Source organism: Arvicanthis niloticus, chromosome 8, assembly GCF_011762505.2.
Source record: "Arvicanthis niloticus isolate mArvNil1 chromosome 8, mArvNil1.pat.X, whole genome shotgun sequence".
NCBI lineage: Eukaryota > Metazoa > Chordata > Mammalia > Rodentia > Muridae > Arvicanthis > Arvicanthis niloticus.
This window is the reverse complement of record NC_047665.1, coordinates 44168221-44186480: the sequence shown is the minus strand read 5'-3', so window position 1 is coordinate 44186480 and position 18260 is coordinate 44168221. Positions and strand designations below refer to the sequence as shown.

At 38.7% G+C, this 18260-nt stretch overlaps 1 protein-coding gene across 3 annotated transcripts in view; it reads right to left on the bottom strand.

The window, feature by feature from the left end:
* Sugct (succinyl-CoA:glutarate-CoA transferase) overlaps positions 1-18260 on the bottom strand; it is a 719395-nt gene that overhangs the window by 388141 nt on the left and 312994 nt on the right. For all 3 annotated transcript variants that reach the window (XM_076939338.1, XM_076939339.1, XM_034510479.2), the window contains one exon: positions 10669-10766. In XM_076939338.1, the coding sequence (XP_076795453.1) occupies positions 10669-10766 (98 nt within the window). The remainder of the gene's footprint in view (positions 1-10668; positions 10767-18260) is intronic.

Here is an 18260-nt window from a genome sequence, read left to right as displayed (position 1 = left end):
AGGTGGCTGCAACCTCTCAGCCCTGTGTGTGTTTCAGAAGAAAGGTATGGACCTTTGACTGCTCATAGCTTTTCATGACATTCTTCTCCACCCACCATGGGAAGCTTGTGTTTGATGATCTCTCCATCCTTCTCTGAGTTACATTATAACCCAATCTGATGGAAAGGCCACTTCATACTAGGAAATCAGAGTTCCTTCATCCTCCTGAAACTATCTCAAACTTAAGGAAAAAAGCAAACTAATTTTAGAAAGTCAGATCTTCTGAATCGGTGAACTATGTATAAGGAAGGACTATTTTGCATGGAATAAGGGTTTCTTCCAGCCCTTCAAAATGATAAAAATCTACCTTTCTCTTAGAAAAGCAGGTAGTTAATGAAGTCTCCATGCAAATAAAGGGATCCCAGCTAGGAGACTGATGTATAGCATCTCCTCAGTGTTTTAACATGAAACAGTCCAAACTGTGAAGGGTGGGTAAGACAGCACAAGAGTGCAATCAAGTGGATAAGAAAAGACTGAAACCTTATCCATAAAAGTAACACAGGATAATTCAAAAAGAGTTTGAACACACTGGCCGAAGCTGTTCACAGAGATTGCCCTTGCTGTTAAACCACTTGCTATGGCCTTGTTTGTCTCTTTTGGAATCAGACTGCCTACTTGGAACCTTAACACATTGTTAGTATGTTATTTTTAAGAAAAACATGGGCAATGAAGGTTTGGCTCATGAAGTCTCAGAAGGAGTAAAAACTCTAACAATGCTGTTCATAACATCTATACTCTGAAAGCGAAACCTTTGTCCTCTATTGGACAATCAATGCTGTTTAGCTAGGATTGAAAAGTCAGGTGTCATTGGAAAAGAATAGCATATTTGAGAGGAAATCTCCTAAGAAATATTTCCTCATGCTCAGGACATAAAAGCTACAGTCCAAGGAACACCAAGGCTGCATCTTAAGCTGGTAGCTGAATTTGGAAATGTTTAAGGGTCTCACATTGGTACTGGTTTAGGTGGCTGGAAAGCTAGAGGACTGAAGGAACCATGCAGAGAAGCTAAGCCTTCACACCATTCAGCAGGGATAGAATTCAAGCAGAAAGGTCAAAAGGCCACTCGTGAAGGTGTGGCCTCAGTTTCAATGAAGAACCTATCATACTGTAGATGCCAAGTCCATGTGATGCCTGGCAATGACAGTGGCAAGTGTGGAGTGGAGCCTGCCTGAGCCTGTAAGACAAGCTGTATGTGCTGCAGATGTCAGAGCTAAAGAAAGAGAGCTACTTATAAGTTCTGTGGAGACTAGATGATCATGAAAGAGTCTCAGATACCAGACTGATTTGACATTTGAGCTCCATTACTAGACTTGGTTTTCTCTTAAGTGTGATTGTTTCTATGCCTGGCTTCTTCCCTCTTGGAGGCAGAAAGTAGTTTAATTCTTGGTTTTATAGGAATACAAAGTTAAGAGACTTTAGATAATGTAAAGAGACTGGTTTGAAATTTTAAACCATCTCAATGCTTATAGACTGAGAGACTTTTAAAGTAGTGCTGCATTTTATATTATATTGTTAAAATAAGATCGTGATGACAAGCAAGACAGGAAAAGTCATGGCTTAAAAGTGATGGGTATGCATGTCAACACTGGCAAGAGGCAGCATGCTAGCTTCAGTTGTAAACTTGACACACCCAGGAAGAGGAAACCTCAGTTGAGAGGTTTCTCCCATATATTGATCTTCAAGCATGTCTGTGGGAATCGTCTTGATTGCGAGTTGACACAGGAGAAGCCGGCCCTCTGTAAGCAGCACCATCGCTGAACAGGTGGCCCCAGGCAGTTCAAGAACAGTAACTGAACATGAACCTAGAAGCAAGCCAGTAAGTAGCATTTGCTGCGGTCTATGCTCCAGTTCCTAATGAGGGTTCAGGTTTCTACATGAATTCCTAACTTGGCTTCTGTAATCTGTAAGGAAAATAAACCCTGTCCTCTCCAGTAGCTTTTGGTCAGAATGTTCTATCACAGCTACAAGAAAACAAAGATAGACACTTAACAGCCCAGCAACTAAAGGGCACACTTAAGTGTTTCATTCCTAAGCAAAGATAGCTGCGAATGTAAGGAGCAACTTCAGTAAAGTGTTCAAATCTCCAAATTCATCACCCACACCAGGGAACAAGTATCCCTTGAAAGAGAATGGACGGGGTGGGGAGGGCAATGAAGATCCACTTCAAAGGGTTTCAAAAAACTCTGAATCCTATAAATAGCCTCAGTAGTAAAACAGTACGAACTTAAATGTATTTCTAAGTCCTGGAAGCCACTTTAATTTTTTTGAAGTTATCCAGAAATAAATTTTCTAGCAACAAGCCCAGGCCAACTGAATCAAATTAGATCACACAATAATACTATATTTATATCATTCCAATCAAAATTTCTGATTGACAGCAAAACACTATTTTGTTAAATAAAAATTTCCAAAATTAATTATTGTAATGTTTATAGTTTAGCAGAAAAAATCTCTCAAATAGATTATTGTAAATTAATAAAATGATTATAATTGGAATTGTTAAAAACAAATTATCAGAATGGGTCAAGGTAGCAATGGCTGTAATTCTAGTACTCAAGAGGCTTAGATGAGATTATTATGAGTTTAGGGCTATCTTGAGCTACATAGCAAACTCCTGTCTATAAAACACAAAATAAACAAATAAAAATAGTAAAAAAAAAAAAAAAAAGTTATACCATAACTGATGATTCTTGAGGATTGAGGTATTCCTGTGTAATAGTTTGAAATATACCTCATTGGCCCCTTTTTTAAATGTGTGTCCCAGCTGGAAGTGCTGTTTGGGTAGGCTTTAGACTCTTTGGGAAATATGGCTTCCTGAGTTAAAGATATTACTAGGTCTGCAATTTGCAAGGTATCCCTGGCTCTGCTTCCTGTCTTCTCTGCGTTCTGGTCCACAGAGATTTGAACGGCCTCGGCCCCACTCTCCTATCACCATGAACAGAGCCATTCTACTATACTTTTCCTATTGTGGTTGACTGAAACACTTTGAAAGTTTAAACCAAAAATTTAAACAATTACTCTCTTGTATTTTCAAGTACATCCATTTGGTCATAATATGTCATCTTTCAAGTCATAGTAACACAGCCTGGGCGTGTAGCTTATGCTACACAATGGTATCTGCTTCACAGTTTGTTCCCTCGTGATAGCGCTCACTGTGGTGTAGGCATTGTTCCTAACTTACAAAACCCTGAGGCTCAGGAACCACAGAGAACTGGTTCAAGATGAGTGTTAGGAGACTGTGGCCTCCAGATTAGATCCTCTGACTGTGTGAACATGAGTCCCTGTGGTTTTGCCTTGGCTTTGTTGGCCCTAACACTGCTATCCTCCCTATTTAGCCAATTCAACTCTACTCAGACAGCTCTATTCAACACTGACTGTTGTATTCACTGACAGATCATTTATTGAATTTTAGAGACCCAAATGAGTATGAGAAGCAAAAATCAAAATGATATAAATTTAAGAGTCAGCACAAAATGGCTGATCCTGTTCCCAGAGCACTCAAAAACTAACAGTGTTATCATCTGCTACATAAATACTTTTGACAGAGCACCATTTTTGTGTGACTCTGTATAAATATGACTTTGAGGTCAGAGGCCTGAGCCTTTGACTGAGGTTATGCCTTTGCCACACTGACTGTGTCTGTCTGTAACCCTGTGGTCTGCCTACATGTATGCAGCCTATTGTGGCAGCATGTGTTGGAGTCCCTGTCTGCCTGCCTTGAAGCCTCTGATCAGAGTGAGTGAGGTATGTCCTAACTACCTGTGTGTCCTCAAAATCTCTTCAATCTCCTGGCTTCCAATAACCCTTCTTTTCTCCTGGCATCAGATCATGGACCTCACACAAAAGGTCAGGGTTGCTTGTCTTGTTTAATTCTGTTTAATTAATATTAAATCAGGTACCTTTGAGCTAATAGTCCCTCTTTTAACACTGAATTTATGTTCCAGGTTCAAGTCTCAAAATTTTTGTACATATCTATTAAAAAAAAAAACATTGTGACAGATTAGAGGTATTCTTAAAAAATAAATTCTTAATTCAATTCCAAAAACATTTAACACCTCTTTTTAGAAATCCCTAAAATGGAACGTTTAATCTCACAATGATTCACTATAGTAAACTCTAAAATTAAGTAAGCTTACAACTCTATACCTGAGACTTCATTTAAGGGATCGAATCAACCAGCAATGGCTGGAGCATTGTGCAAGCTGTTGCTTTGTTCATGCAAAAGCTGCACAGCACTTTTAACAATGACTTTTTGGACTGAATCCAAGAGACAATGGTTTTACATTAGTAACAGTTTCCCAAAGCTTAAAAGTTGATATCCATGTCATTCCAAACCACATTTCTTTCTTCCTTCAGGATTTTTCGAGTCTTTAAAAGTAGCTCACATAAATATTTCTGTTTTTTAAAATAACTTTTCCTTCTCCCACTTAATTCCATCTGTCCTTCAAGATTCATGACAAGTGGGCCTGCCTCCAGGAAGTCTTCCCTGGCTTACACTGGCTGAAACAGTAGTCCCTTCTCTTAAGCGCCACAGAACACTGACCACCCTGGCACTAGCCACACACCGATGGTGTGGAGTCATTCACTGCTTTATGTATTTGCCTTCCTAATTACACCACAAACTCCTCAGAAGCCAAGGCTTCACATTTCACCCCAGTGTCTGCTAAACCAGAGTATCTAGACAAAGGCCAAAGAATGTCAGTAAAGCAGGAGGGAGGCGGGGAATGCTATGAATGTTATTTCTACTCCCTCCATTGTTCGCCTTTCCATCAGTCTCATTTCAGGGCTTGCTGATATTTCTCCCCAAACTACAACACATCATCTCCACCCTCCTATTCTTCAACTGAACACACATGAGCATCCTCACTCTTGTGGTCTTATCTATTACAAGTCACACAAGTTGATGAGTCTGTTGTTCCTGAGCATTGCAAAGATGGAATATGTTTGTGTTTGCCAGAACCTGGACGAATCTGTTACTTGTACTCTTTGGGCTTTAGCTAAGGTTTAATATGTTTTAGCTTTACCTGGTGTTCAACATTAGCAGCTGGGTAAACAGAGTTTCTGTAACACTCAGGATAAAATGGCAAGCTCAAGGGGAAACTCTTCCACATTACAGAAAGAAAAAAAGATTTGCTGGCAGGCACAGTGGGGACTAGAAACACCTGAGAGCCCTGGAGGGAACTGTGTGTGCTGGCTACAGAAACACTTGATGACCAAAGCAGGCAGCTGAGTCTCAGAGAAAGCCTCCAACGGTACTCCAAGAGAACAGTCAAAGAAAACCTCCCACAGGCTCTTTGAGCAGTCTAAGAATTCCACCATGTACAAAGGGAATTCCTGATTCTGCAGACTTCACATGAATCCTACTGTGGCAAAGATGGAAACAGTCATTGCTGAGGAAAATTCTTGGAAGATTCTGAACCACAGTAGGAAATCCATATGTCTGCTGAGGAGCAAACACTTGTAAAAATCTGGTAATGCCTCAATTCTCAGTTTGGGGTGTCAAATTGAGTGCAAGAACTGAGTTTCTTATGAGTCCGTCATTCCTAGAGTTTATTTTTAAAATTATCTGTACTGTTAATTCATTCTCAGAAATCCAGTCCTAGTTTTATGTATTCTAAAGATGAGAGTATATATGTACACAGAAGTAAAGCACCTATTTTCATAATAGACAAGAGGCAATCCCCTGCTATGTTCACATGACAACGTAACTATTGATCTAAAAATCTGCTTCCACTTCAAAAGGGATTGGAAAATACTAGAAAAAATATAGCATTTATATTAATGTATTTTAAAAGACAATCAATGGTTAATGCACTCCAGTTGTAATACTTTTTTGATGCAGGGAAAAAAAGGTTTTTAAAGAAAATGTTATGTGAAAAACATACTCAAAACAACCGAAAGAACTGTCTTCTAGAAAGTCTGTAAGTGTCCAGTGAGCTGGGCATTTTGTCTATATCTTTTTTTCCCAACATTCAGAACAGTCCTTGGTATGCCAGACGTAGTCTATATTTATAAAAATAAATGAGTGAGTAGAAGATGGAGTAAATAAATTTGGGTGAGTCCAGTACTGAGTACTAGATGTCACTAGTGAAATTGGGGTTCCTCTCAGGGTTCTTAGTTTTCTTAATAAAAAAACTTAAGAACAATTCAGATGAAAGGTCAGGAACAATTTTATTCACATGTAATAGAAAAACCACAGGCAGTCTAGCTGGAAACCTCACTAGCTGCCTGGAGGGGGCTGGAAAGAGAAAGCAGGAAAGTAATGACCTGGGGGTTAGGTATGGAGAATCAGCAAGATGAGACAATAGGGAGGCACCTTAAGAGAAGTGAAAAAGTTCAAGGTTTTAGAGAAAGTTAACTTAGGTCCTGGCCCATATCCAAAAGACAAAGAAGAGAAAGGAAAAGTTGCACCTTTCTGAATCAGAGGGGCTCCATGGCAACTGTATAGAGAATAAGGATTCTGGGGAGACAAAGTACATGATCTTACTTACTGATCTGGAATACTTGGAACTTTCTAGCAAGTAAAGATTTGCTGCTGAGCAAACTCATTTTTTAACCCTGTATCAAAAAACCACAATTCCTTTATTTCACAATTTAAGCATCACTCTGATTATAAAGCCAGTTTTTATTTTCATTATTTGAGGTACTTTTTACCTCTCTCAATGTCTATTCCCCAACCTTGGCCTTCCCCTTGCTCCCCTAACCTAGGATAGAGCATCTTGAACTTTTTCTTGAACTTTGCCATATGCCCCCAGCCTTAGAAACTTCTTCTAGATGTCTGCTGACTCCCTTCTCTCAATTCCTACAGGCCTCTCTTCATACTTTATTTTATTAGCCAGGCCCCTTGATGCATGGATAGGATGAAGCCATCATCATTCTCAACTTTTGGTACTGGTCCTTTCCCTTCCCTTATTGTCTTTCAGCAACATACTTTCCTTGTTTATTTATCTACAATCCTTATAACTTATTCACTTATTAAGCAAGAGTCTCTGGATAGTACATGTTGAACTAATAAATAAATACAAAGTTACTATGTGTCACTGCAAGAGAGAAATATGGTATATGAAAAGAGTACAGTCCTTAAAATACCTCTACTATCCATTCATTGTGTGTGTAAGCTGTGCTGGCTTGAATGAGAATGGCCATCATAGACTCATATTTAAATGTTTGGTCCCCAGTTGATAGGAGATGTGTCTCTTTATTGGAGGTGTATCACTGAGGATGGGCTTTGGAGGCTCAAATGCCCATACCTTTCACAATCAGCTAGCTCACCCCTCCCTCTCCTTCTCCCTATCCCTTTCCCCCTCCCTTTTTCTGCCCCCTTCTTCCTCCTGCCTGTGGAAAGGGATATAAACTCGCAGCTATTCCATGCCTGCCTGTCTGAAGCCATGCTCCCTGCCATTATGGTCATGGACTAACCCTCTGGACTTTGGACATAGGATCACTTCACAGCAATTGAAAAGTAAGATATTTCCTAAACTTCAGGACTGCCATCTTTGAAGAGGAAGAAGAATCATCTGCATCCAGCCTAAGCTTGGCTAGTATCTAGCAAGCACAGCCCTTCTCCTTCCTTTTTCTCTGTGTACTGATATTTCTCTATTCCATGGAGCATTCAGAAGTGTTTCACAATTTCTGAAATGATTGAAAGGAAACTTCTGAGGTCAAGATCAGAATACTGAACAATCAGACCCCTGAACAATACCATCCCCAGGATTAATACCCATTTTCCTTGTGTTTGATTACATACATGAGCTACAGACTGGATACTTTCTCTACTAAAGGTGCTATTATCTGTTTGAGAACCCAGGAAGAAATATAAGAATGTATCTTCATAACAATGTAGAATGGCCATGCAGCTACAACTGGTTCAGGACCTGCTAAGTCTGGGAAAGAAGACAGAACACATAAGATGTGTGTGTGTCCAGAGTAGGGGCCTTCAACTGAAATGAGTTAGATACTTAACAGACAGGAAATTTCCATAATATCAGACTATGATAAACCCTAGATTTCAAACTAAATCAACTGGACTTAGTCCTGTAATTTGTGGAAAACCAGTAAATTTTCACAATACTGGAAATATTGGAAATATTGGAAAATAGATGAGATTGACAAACCTCAGGACATTGGTGAAGACTTCTGAAAGCTAAACTAAATAGTACTACCTCACTGGTAGTGCTCGTTCAGAGAGACAGAGGGTGTGTTTGTAGGTAGGAATGAACAGACAGGCTAACCTTTCCTCCTCCCCTCTATTTGACATACCCTGGGTGAGAAAGTATTGGGAATATTAAAAATCATAAAAATCTTAAGATAACAACAACAAAAAGAGCACCGTAAGTGAAGAATTCCCAAAGTTTCTTTCTGTGACCATCACTAGGTTCTTTATTCTTTCTTGAATCTAAATAGAAAAATAATGAATCTATGAGTTCAAAAATGTTTAAATCTCTCTCTCTCTCTCTCTCTCTCTCTCTCTCTCTCTCTGTGTGTGTGTGTGTGTGTGTGTGTGTGTGAGAGAGAGAGAGAGAGAGAGAGAGAGAAGGAGATAAAGAGAGAGAGAGAGAGAGAGAGAGAGAGAGAGAGAGAGAGAGAGAATGTTTGCTTACCTCAAAAGGGAATTTCTTTAAATTTATCTATTACAGAGTCTGATGGAAGTCATTATACAGTACAATTCTACAACTGAATTTATCAAAGTTTTAAGGCACAAGAAACCCTAATTTTGTATGTCCAGGTGCTAGTGCCTTAAGATGATACTTGCATCTGCCTGGGTTTATATCTTTCTTGGGACTTACTCTTCTCACAGCATGGAGATGATTTATTTAGTCTATCAAAGAGCTTTTGATGAGTTTCTTACAAGTGCCTATTATTGAGACTTAGTAACCATGGTGTGAAAGGAAAAGTCCTATCAATGAATTAAATGACCTAAAAATGCTTTAGAGACAAAGAGGCAAAAAGTAGAAATGAATGGGTAATTCTCCTGTGGAGAAAGGTTAATCATTGAGGGCTATGAGGCTTGCAGTAGAATAGAATTATATTTAGTGATCAGAAAGGGGGCACCTAATTCTCATTCCCATACTCTGTGTGCATTGGCTCCCCACACAGAGCCTCCACTGACAGAACAACATTTGACACATGGAGGAGATACAGTGTAGAGAAGTGTTTAGAATGCAGACAGGCACACATGGGTAAAGGAAAAGCAAGAATTTCATGGAGAGATCTCAAAATGCAAGACAACAATAATACAAGTTTTGTTAGCAGGACTTCTTTCTAAAAACTTCAATTCATATTACATGAAACCACATAGGCATTTGAACAGAGCCCTAAGTCACTGGCGTGACAAAAGCAAATCTTTACCACTGAATGACAACACCTGTGGGAATTTGGAGTCACAAAACCTTCTATAAACAGAGATTTAGAAGCAAACAAATTGAAACTGATATGAAAGAGTGGGAACTATTACTTTTTTTTTTACACAAAGTTAAAAAATTGTTATGTCTTCCAAAAGTGTAACCTGACATAATTGGAAATTTAGAAACCAAACACTCAATTAATATGAATCTTTTATGACTCCTTACTTATTCTGGCATTTCCCATCACAGCAACTCATTCACACCAATGACTCAGAAAATCTAATCAACTCTTAGTTTCATCTCCACATATTTGGTTTCCTTATCTGTAAAATGGGAACAATAGGACCTAATTAAGGGCTAATTCAACACAGTGAAAATACAAGTAATGTTAAATTCCTGTTGTGCTTGTTGCTAACTGAAGAGGGCAGTTCTGATACTAACTTCCTGTTGCCCAATTAGTTCTTGATTTGTCAGTAAAGACAGCCTGGGGCCAATTACTGAGCAGAAGGTACAGGCGGTCTTCCATGTTCCAGGAGGGAAAGGCAGACACAAGGAAGGAGAGAGGAGTTTTTGCCATGCTTTGGAAAAAGAATACAGCAACAATGTGAAGTCTTGGGGGAAGCTGGGGCCTATGGCCACTACTACAGGCAGGTGGCTAGGTATGTTTGACAGGGGCTAGGTGGGACTAGCCCCTGAAGCTTAGGGCAGGTAGAGAGACAGAGATAATAAATTGGTAAGGTGGGAGGTATCTGCGCCCAGCAATTGTGTCAAGAAGGCAAAGCTGTAAAGGAACAAACCTTGTGTGTGTGTGTGTGTGTGTGTGTGTGTGTGTGTGTGTGTGTGTATGTTTGTCTTTTGTCTGAGGATTCAAGGGAAGCCCCGTGGGGACTGGTAGCTCTGCCCACTTCCTGGAGTAAAGCAAAAGGAAAGTTGGTTGGAAGCTCCAGAGCACAGTCACCTCCCAGAGCTAAAGGCAGTAGTATACAACTCAACGCAACAGCTAACAATTTATGATATGCTAAATCCAAACAGTTACACACCACAGAGAAACAACCTAAGTGAACTTACTGTAGCTTTGTTTACACCATTATTAGAAGTTGGTATTTAATAGAATATTTAAATATTTTCAAATGTTGTTTAATAACAACAATTTTAAGATGTCCTTTCATTAATCAGTTTGGTATATGGAAGAGAGTTACAAACTGATATCAAAGAGGAAGGGGGAATGCAAAGTCTCTGACAGGGGGAACCAGATGATTCGTTTAGGTGTCAGGTTGAAGCTTACCGTGCTGACAGGATTTTCACAAGCTCTTTTCTATTCTGTACCCGAAGATGGTTCGTTCTATACTTGCAATCATCAATCAATTCAGGCAAATTCAAGATCTAAAAGGGAAAAAAATAGCGTATACTTCACAAGTTCTAAATGTACTTGTTCTTAAGTCCTGGTTTACTACAGGAGTCAGGATCTGCTTCCCCACTTTTTCCTTGTCTCCATACCTTTCTACAAGGGGATGGAAGCAGCACCTTAGGGAGTCATATTGGTGAATTGCTCTTGTCAATTATACGAGAGTGCCTATATTCATGTATGTAAAACCTACAGTCAACGTATATTTTAGGGGCACAGAGCAAGTTGTTCCACATGTTAATAAAATGATATTATCTATCCCAGGAGTCCCATTCAGGATATTGTATAAGGTGCTAACATAAAGGGAAAGCTCATGTATTTGTCCAAATTCTAGCTGTTCAAACAACATCAAATTAAAATATCTTCTTCCTGAAGGAGTGTCACTATTTTTCTTTAGTGTGTCTCCCTGAAGGAACACTGACTAGAAATGCTGTCATGCACTTCCTCTTTGGCTGCTCCTTGCTAAAGGAAAAATCCATCTTGCAAACCCCATTGGACATCCTGTAGTTTTAACAAGACCATAATGAAAGTACCAAGTGGATTTGGAAGGGAAAAGACATCTTGAAAGTATGTGTGGAGACAAAGTTTGGCAGTTTTGTTGGAAAGTCAGAAGGAGCATTTATGGGCTGGGGGCAAGCCAGGTGCCCTACAGAAAGCATAACTTCCTTCATGAATGTGTTTGCTTTTGAGATAAACACTTAATTGTTTCACTTATTTCCTTGGTTTAAATAAAATCAATCCACTAATCATCTCACAAAACAGAGAGAAGTAGAGAAGATTCCCCAGGGTCAAGAGACCACCACAGCAGCACAATTCCTTTGCTATCTGCCACCTACTCTCTCTGAAAGCAGTAACACTCTGCAGGATTTTGAAAAGTAACACTGCATACGGTGTTCTTTCTAGAAACCTCCCAGTCACTGCACCTGATCCCAGAATTGGTCACAAAACCTGACCTAGTCACAAACCTCCTTCTAAAGAGTAGGTTTTCAAGAACAAGCATGTTCTTCCTCTAAGGAACTGGCCAAATGTGCAAGTCGGGCTGCATATAAAGCATACAACTGCCAGCTACATTAAAAATAAATAAATAAACAAAGGTGACTGTGTTTCTGGGGGTCTTGGATGCCCTGTGACCTCTACATTTGACTTATTGGATTTTTTCTTTGTCTTTCAAACATCAGCCAATGGCCTGAAAGCCCACATCAGCTTTGGTTATGACACCTCTGCTTTAGTTTTATACTTTGGACCCTTCTCGTACTTTGCCTTGCCAGGCTCATTATCCTTGACACTTGAGTTTCCTGGGAAGAGCATAGAATTGAACCATAAATTATCTTTTTAAATAAATAATGTCATTAAGATATCTTAAAAGAAAGTCAGTCATGAGATAACACAAGAAGTCACTATTTTGTAAGAAATAAAGAATGGGCAGAACAAATGTGTGATGCTTAGAGAAAAAAATCTATGGCTTGACTAATTTACATTCCTATCAGCAGTGAATAAATTACTTTTAATCTGCTCATCACCAACAATTTGTTTTTACATTTTAGTATTCATTGAAAATATTACAGATCTATACAATGCATTTTAATATATCCTCTCACTGTCGCCTCCCTCCAATCTCCCCTTCAACCCTGTCTGCTGTTTATTTCCAAACTCTACTTTTCTTATAACCCACTGAGTCTAATTAGTGTGACTATTATACCTCCAGGTGTGGGATCATCCAAAGAGGAATGGACAACCCTTCCAGTGGCCACACTTCAAAGAAGAGTAACCCTCTGCTTTCCAGTGGCTGTAAACTAACAGTAACTCCTCAGCTAGGGATGGGGCCTGGAGAGCCTCTTCCCGATTTTGTGCAGGTCTTAAGCAACCTTAGGCACAGCTGCTGTGGACTCATGAGTTTGATAGCCATGGCATGTCCAGAAGACAGCTTTCCCCCCACACCCTTTTCCATTCTCTGGCACTTACATTCTTTTCTCTCCGTCTTCTATACTGTTCCCTAAGCTTTGTGGGAGGAGTAATATAGATGCCCCATCTTTGGCTAAGCATCCACAATCCCTCTCAGCACTTTGAAAAGACGGAGTCTCTGCATTAATTACTACTCCATGTAATCAAAAGCTTCTCTGTCCAAGACTGACCTATGGCTATAAACATAAATATCTAGAAGGTGGTGGTTTGGCAACCAAAACAAATCAAAATAGTTCTCCTGTGAGTCTACAAGTTCCCTAGTAACTAGTTTTATCCAAGTTTATAGTACCAGGAATGAGTTCCCTCCTATAAAGCAGGCTCTGACTTCAACCATCAGTGTGGCTGGTTATGCCATCAACAAACTTGCCACTATTGTCTGGTAGGTATAACTTGCATAGGATCTTAGATTTATAGCTGGAAAAGCCAACACTACATGAAACATAGACAAACAATGATTTGAGGGCCTATTCACCTTGGATAAGTCACCCACAATACATCAAAGAAATCAGTCCACAGAAGTCTAGTTTATGAACTAGTAGCCTCACTGAAGTTACTTATAGAAGTGTATAGATAAATAGTTACTGTAAGACCTTGGATGACTCAATGGCCTTTGCATTGCTGAAAAGCCTACAAAAAAAAAAAAAAAAAAAAAAAAAAAAAAAAAAAAAGCTAACAACATAGGAGAGCTATGTTCCCAGGACTCCCTAGATGATATGCAGGCAGCTCATTTGGTTAGAGTCTCTTAACCTCAGCAATGGCTACTATTGATATGGCATAAAGGAAGGGCCTATAAATCTTAAATCTTTCATTAGTTTCTTGAGTCTTGTTTTAGTCACTTTCTGTGCCTTGTATGATTTGTTCAATTCCAGAGTCTTAAAAGTTTCCCTCTTCCCTCCAGGAGGTAATGTTTCAATGTGAAGAAAACTGTAACTTAAAATTCCATCCCTTCTTCTAGCTCTTGGATTCTTTCTGCTCTGTCTTCTACAATTCTCTATGAGTCTGGAAGGAAATAAAATATAGCTGTCTCACAAAATACAGGACTATTGCTAGTTATAGTAATCTATGAACCTAAGTATAAATGTTGGGTTGGGGGGGAGAGTTATTTGACAGATATACCACACCATTTTTTTAATAATCAAATAATAGCAGTGACTTTTCCAAACATGGGCTTTTGGCTTTTCCTTCCAATCAGAAAGCAACATATTAGACCATATGTTTGATCATTGTTGCAGAAGTAGGCACATCATGACGGTACTACACAGGGTTGCTAGCTGAACAGGATTACTGATAACAATTCTCCCTTAGCATCCTATATAGTGCTTCTTGGTACTAAAGAAAGCCAGAAAGTAGGTGAAATATTCCAGCTTTGTTTCAATCTGATCTTTCTATGTCCTGCAGCAAAAACATGTAGTATCATCAACAACATGGACTTGCCCCTGGTTTTAGCATGTAACCAATAGTGGTAGTAATAAACTTTGTCATTTGTTGAGCCTTAGGTGTCTCTTGCCAATAATTAATAGAGTAGTAAGTTGCCTCTGGCATTGGGATTTTCATTCATCCTCTGGTTCTTGAGAGTATTTTCTGCCCTCAATGATGTCTTTGTACAAACTGTTTTACTGTTCATCTAGATACTTTTCAAAATCTATCAGAAAAATCAAAGACTATAATTATATAAATAAACTTTTAAAAAGAATAGGGTGATCTCTGAGGGTCTACTGTCATCTATTTCAAATGCCTCATGGTCTTGACTAAAGAAATAAATAAAAGAAACATTAGAAAAATGTCTCCCTGGGGAAATAAACTACTCTTAAGGGTTGGGTACATGCTTAGCAGGAGATGACCAACAGAAAACAAACTTAGTGGCATCTTTGAGGGTTCCTTGTCTCAGAATGTTGTGTCAGGGCTCTTCCAGGCTAAATTTATCTTTTTTTTTTTTTTTTTTTTTTACATTTCTTATATATCATTCTTTGCTCTTCTTATCCTATAGGTCCTCTGCTTATATATTATGGCTTCCAGTTTAGTATTTCTATGAGATCACTGAGTGTGTAAATGAGTGTATCTCTATTTCTTGTTCCTTCTCTTGGGCTCTTTTCTTTCTGTTTATTTGTTCTATAAAATTTCAATGTGTTTGGTTTTGTTTTATATTATTATATCATATTTTATTATTATCTCATAGAACCCTGTTTGTTTTCTAATGAAGGACAGAAAGAGGGTGGATCCAGACAGAATGGGAGTTGTAGAAGGGCTGGGAGGGGGGCAGCGAGGGGAAACTGTAATCAGGATATATTATGTGAGAAAAAAATTAATCTTCAATAAAAGGAAAACATAAAAAATAAAAAAATTAAAAAATTTTATATAGGAAAAATAGTAAATTTATTGATCTTTTTTTAAATATCAGGATAACCCACAAATAAACAATGTTCAAAAAGTGAGAGATTTTGGAATACTCAGTCTTCAGTGGTATGTCATCATAAAATCCCTTCTTTCAGGACTCTGGGAACTATGCTGAAGAGGAGGTAGAAACATTATAAGAGCCAGAGGGAATGGATGACTCCAAGGAAACTGTCCTCCAGATACCATAGGACTGATGCCCATATGAACCCACAGAGCCTGCACAGGTTCAAATCCAACAGGGTACCAGTGCTGAGGGGGGAAATCAACCCAAGCTATCAATCCTAAGCTATATACAATTTACATCTGTTTGCAAAGGAAAAAATTAGTTCTCTCCAATGGTATATTAACCACACTTAATGGGTAAATTAACCACACTTATGGGTAGGTCTAGCATAGTGACCAAGAAAAAAATAAACTCAATGATTACATATATATATATATATATATATATATATATATATATATATATATATAGGCTTTTTAGGTTCATATTGCTTTGTTTGGAAAAGTTTTATCTTACTAGTCTACTTGTATAGTATGGTTTCTGATTTTGTGTTTTTATGGAGTGAGTGTCTGTGTGTGTGTGTGTGTGTGTGTGTGTCTTTCTAATGTTATTTTTTCTCTTTTTGTTATTATGGTTTGTTTTGGTTGATTTGCATATTTGTTTTCTAAAGAGAGAAAGAAAGGACATGGAGTAGGGTGGGTGGGAGGACCTAGGAGGAGTTAAAGGAAAGAAGCTAGTGTTCAGATTAAGTCCAATATAACAAAAAGATATCATTACTTGTTACAGTGGTTTCATAAAATAGCAATGCTTGTTACAGCTGCCATAAGTAAAATATACTACTCCATCTAGCCATCCATAACCCACAGTCCTTTTTTATAAACCATGTAGCCTTCTCATCCTAGAGTGCTGCTGCTATTACAGAACTATTACATATTTCCCTTCCACAGATGGTCTTGCGACAGGAGGACAGCTTAGATGCTCAGACTGCCTTAGGCCTGGTGGGATCATGGTCAGGTTTTAGCATGCCAAGCTGGCAATTAGAAGTGGCTCCCCAGTCCTGACAGACTCTGGATCCACATGGACCCTTGCCTTACCACTGGTCACACTTGAAAGGGTCTAGGCTGGGTGAACAGTCTCCACCCGTAACATACTTTACTGTAAGGGAGAAATATAGATTGCCACATACTCAAACCCAATTCTTCAGCTCTTGATCAAGCTTAATCTTTTTGACCTGTGCTGTTTTATCATATATGTCTTCTGTGAACTGTTGCTCAGATCTTAAAGCCTTGTGGAACCTCACTGGCATAACATTTGGTTTTCTGTCCATTTTTTCCTTAGAAATGCTTGCTGGACACAAACCTTGCCATACTTACCTTCAAGTGACCCATCTTCTGCCTTTAATCATCCCTTCTTGATTGTTTTATAACTTTGGAAATCAATTTACATGCTTGTCTAAATGAGTTAGATCTACCAAAGCCTCTCCAAATTCACAAATATTACATCTCACCATGGAGTTTGACAAAGTCACTAAAGCCCTATGCTAGGTTTGAGGTCCCTACCAAATCAACCTCTTAGCTCTCCTGTACACAAAGTGTTCCCCAGATGAACTCACTGGACATCAAACACAGTTTCTCACATGCTCCAGTCTCTTGGTAATATACATGTTTTTTCTCCACTGAATTCTAGTCATTGATCTCCATGGGAGTCTTAACTAGAAATAGACAAATGCCACTACTTACTCCTGCAAGCCAGACCATCAAGACCTGATTTTCTCAGTTTGTCTCAGTCTTTGTCTTAAGGAGAAATGGGCAGTTACACTGCCCAGTATCTCCAATTTCACTGTACTCAGAATAATCAAATCTACTCCCCATGTCTCATAGCATCACAAGCCAGGCTGGGAGATTAAAAGTTGTTCTTTGTTGAGCCTAGTAACACACATCTTAAATCACAACACTCAGAAGGCAGATGCAGGCAGATCTCTGAGGCCAGCCTGATCTATAGCGTGAGTTCCAGGACAGCCATGGCTACAAGAAGAAACCATGCCAAAAAAAAAAAAAAAAAAAAAAAAACCTGATAAATTAATGATAATTAATTCTAATGATAATTAATACTAATAATACTAATGCCAATACTAATAATAAAATAGTAAATGTTGTTCCTAATTTAAGCAGCTCACATGTTGAGTGTTCCATAGTTAACATAGTTTCTAATACTTGGCCATTTTGAAAGTCTCTATTCTCATGCTGAATCACAGATGTTCCTGCCCTCTCTATTAAAGATCAGACATCAGAGGCATCTTCCATGACTTCTATCTAATTTTATTCCTATTCACTGCCCAATTCTTTCCACAGGTTACAGGTTACAAATTTTTGCATTCCAGGAAATGTTACTTAGCATAGACACAATTTAAACTCTTTTACTTGTATCACACCAAATGTAAAAAAAAAAAAAAAAAAAAAAAAAAAAAAAAAGCATACCAATAACTCTATCCCATCCTATGGGTCACTACCCTTTGGGGGTTAAATGACCCTTTCACAGGGGCCACCTAAGACCATCACAAAACATAGATATTTGTATTATGATTCATAACAGTAACAAATTATAATTATGAAGTAGAAACAAAAATAAATTTATGTTCACCACAACATAAAGAACTGTATTAAGGGGTCACAGCATTAGGAAGGTTGAGAACCACTGCTCTAATCCAACTCCCCCTTTGTCTTCCTTTCCCCAACAAACCAGAGGTTAATGTGGTTGAGAGTATCTGAATGTCTTTCCCCCACTGTAATTCCTCACATAGGAAGAAACCCTCCTTCTGGGAAACTGGCTGAGCCTTACTTGCATGTCTTACCACCCACAGTAAAGTCATGCACATGAAGCTACATCCTGCTCATGATCATGTCCTTTCTGAGCTCCTTTCAGAGACTGTCACATAGCTGTAAGTCTATTAGAGGTTTAGAGAACACCTCCACAGTAACTAAAGTTCTAGATCCCATGTGTAAATTGGCATGCCAACCAAAACCAAGCAGAAGATGGTGGCCAGCCAATGATACTACATTCTCAGATGGTTTGACTTTGGTTGCATACCCTATCATCCATTGCAAGGAGCATG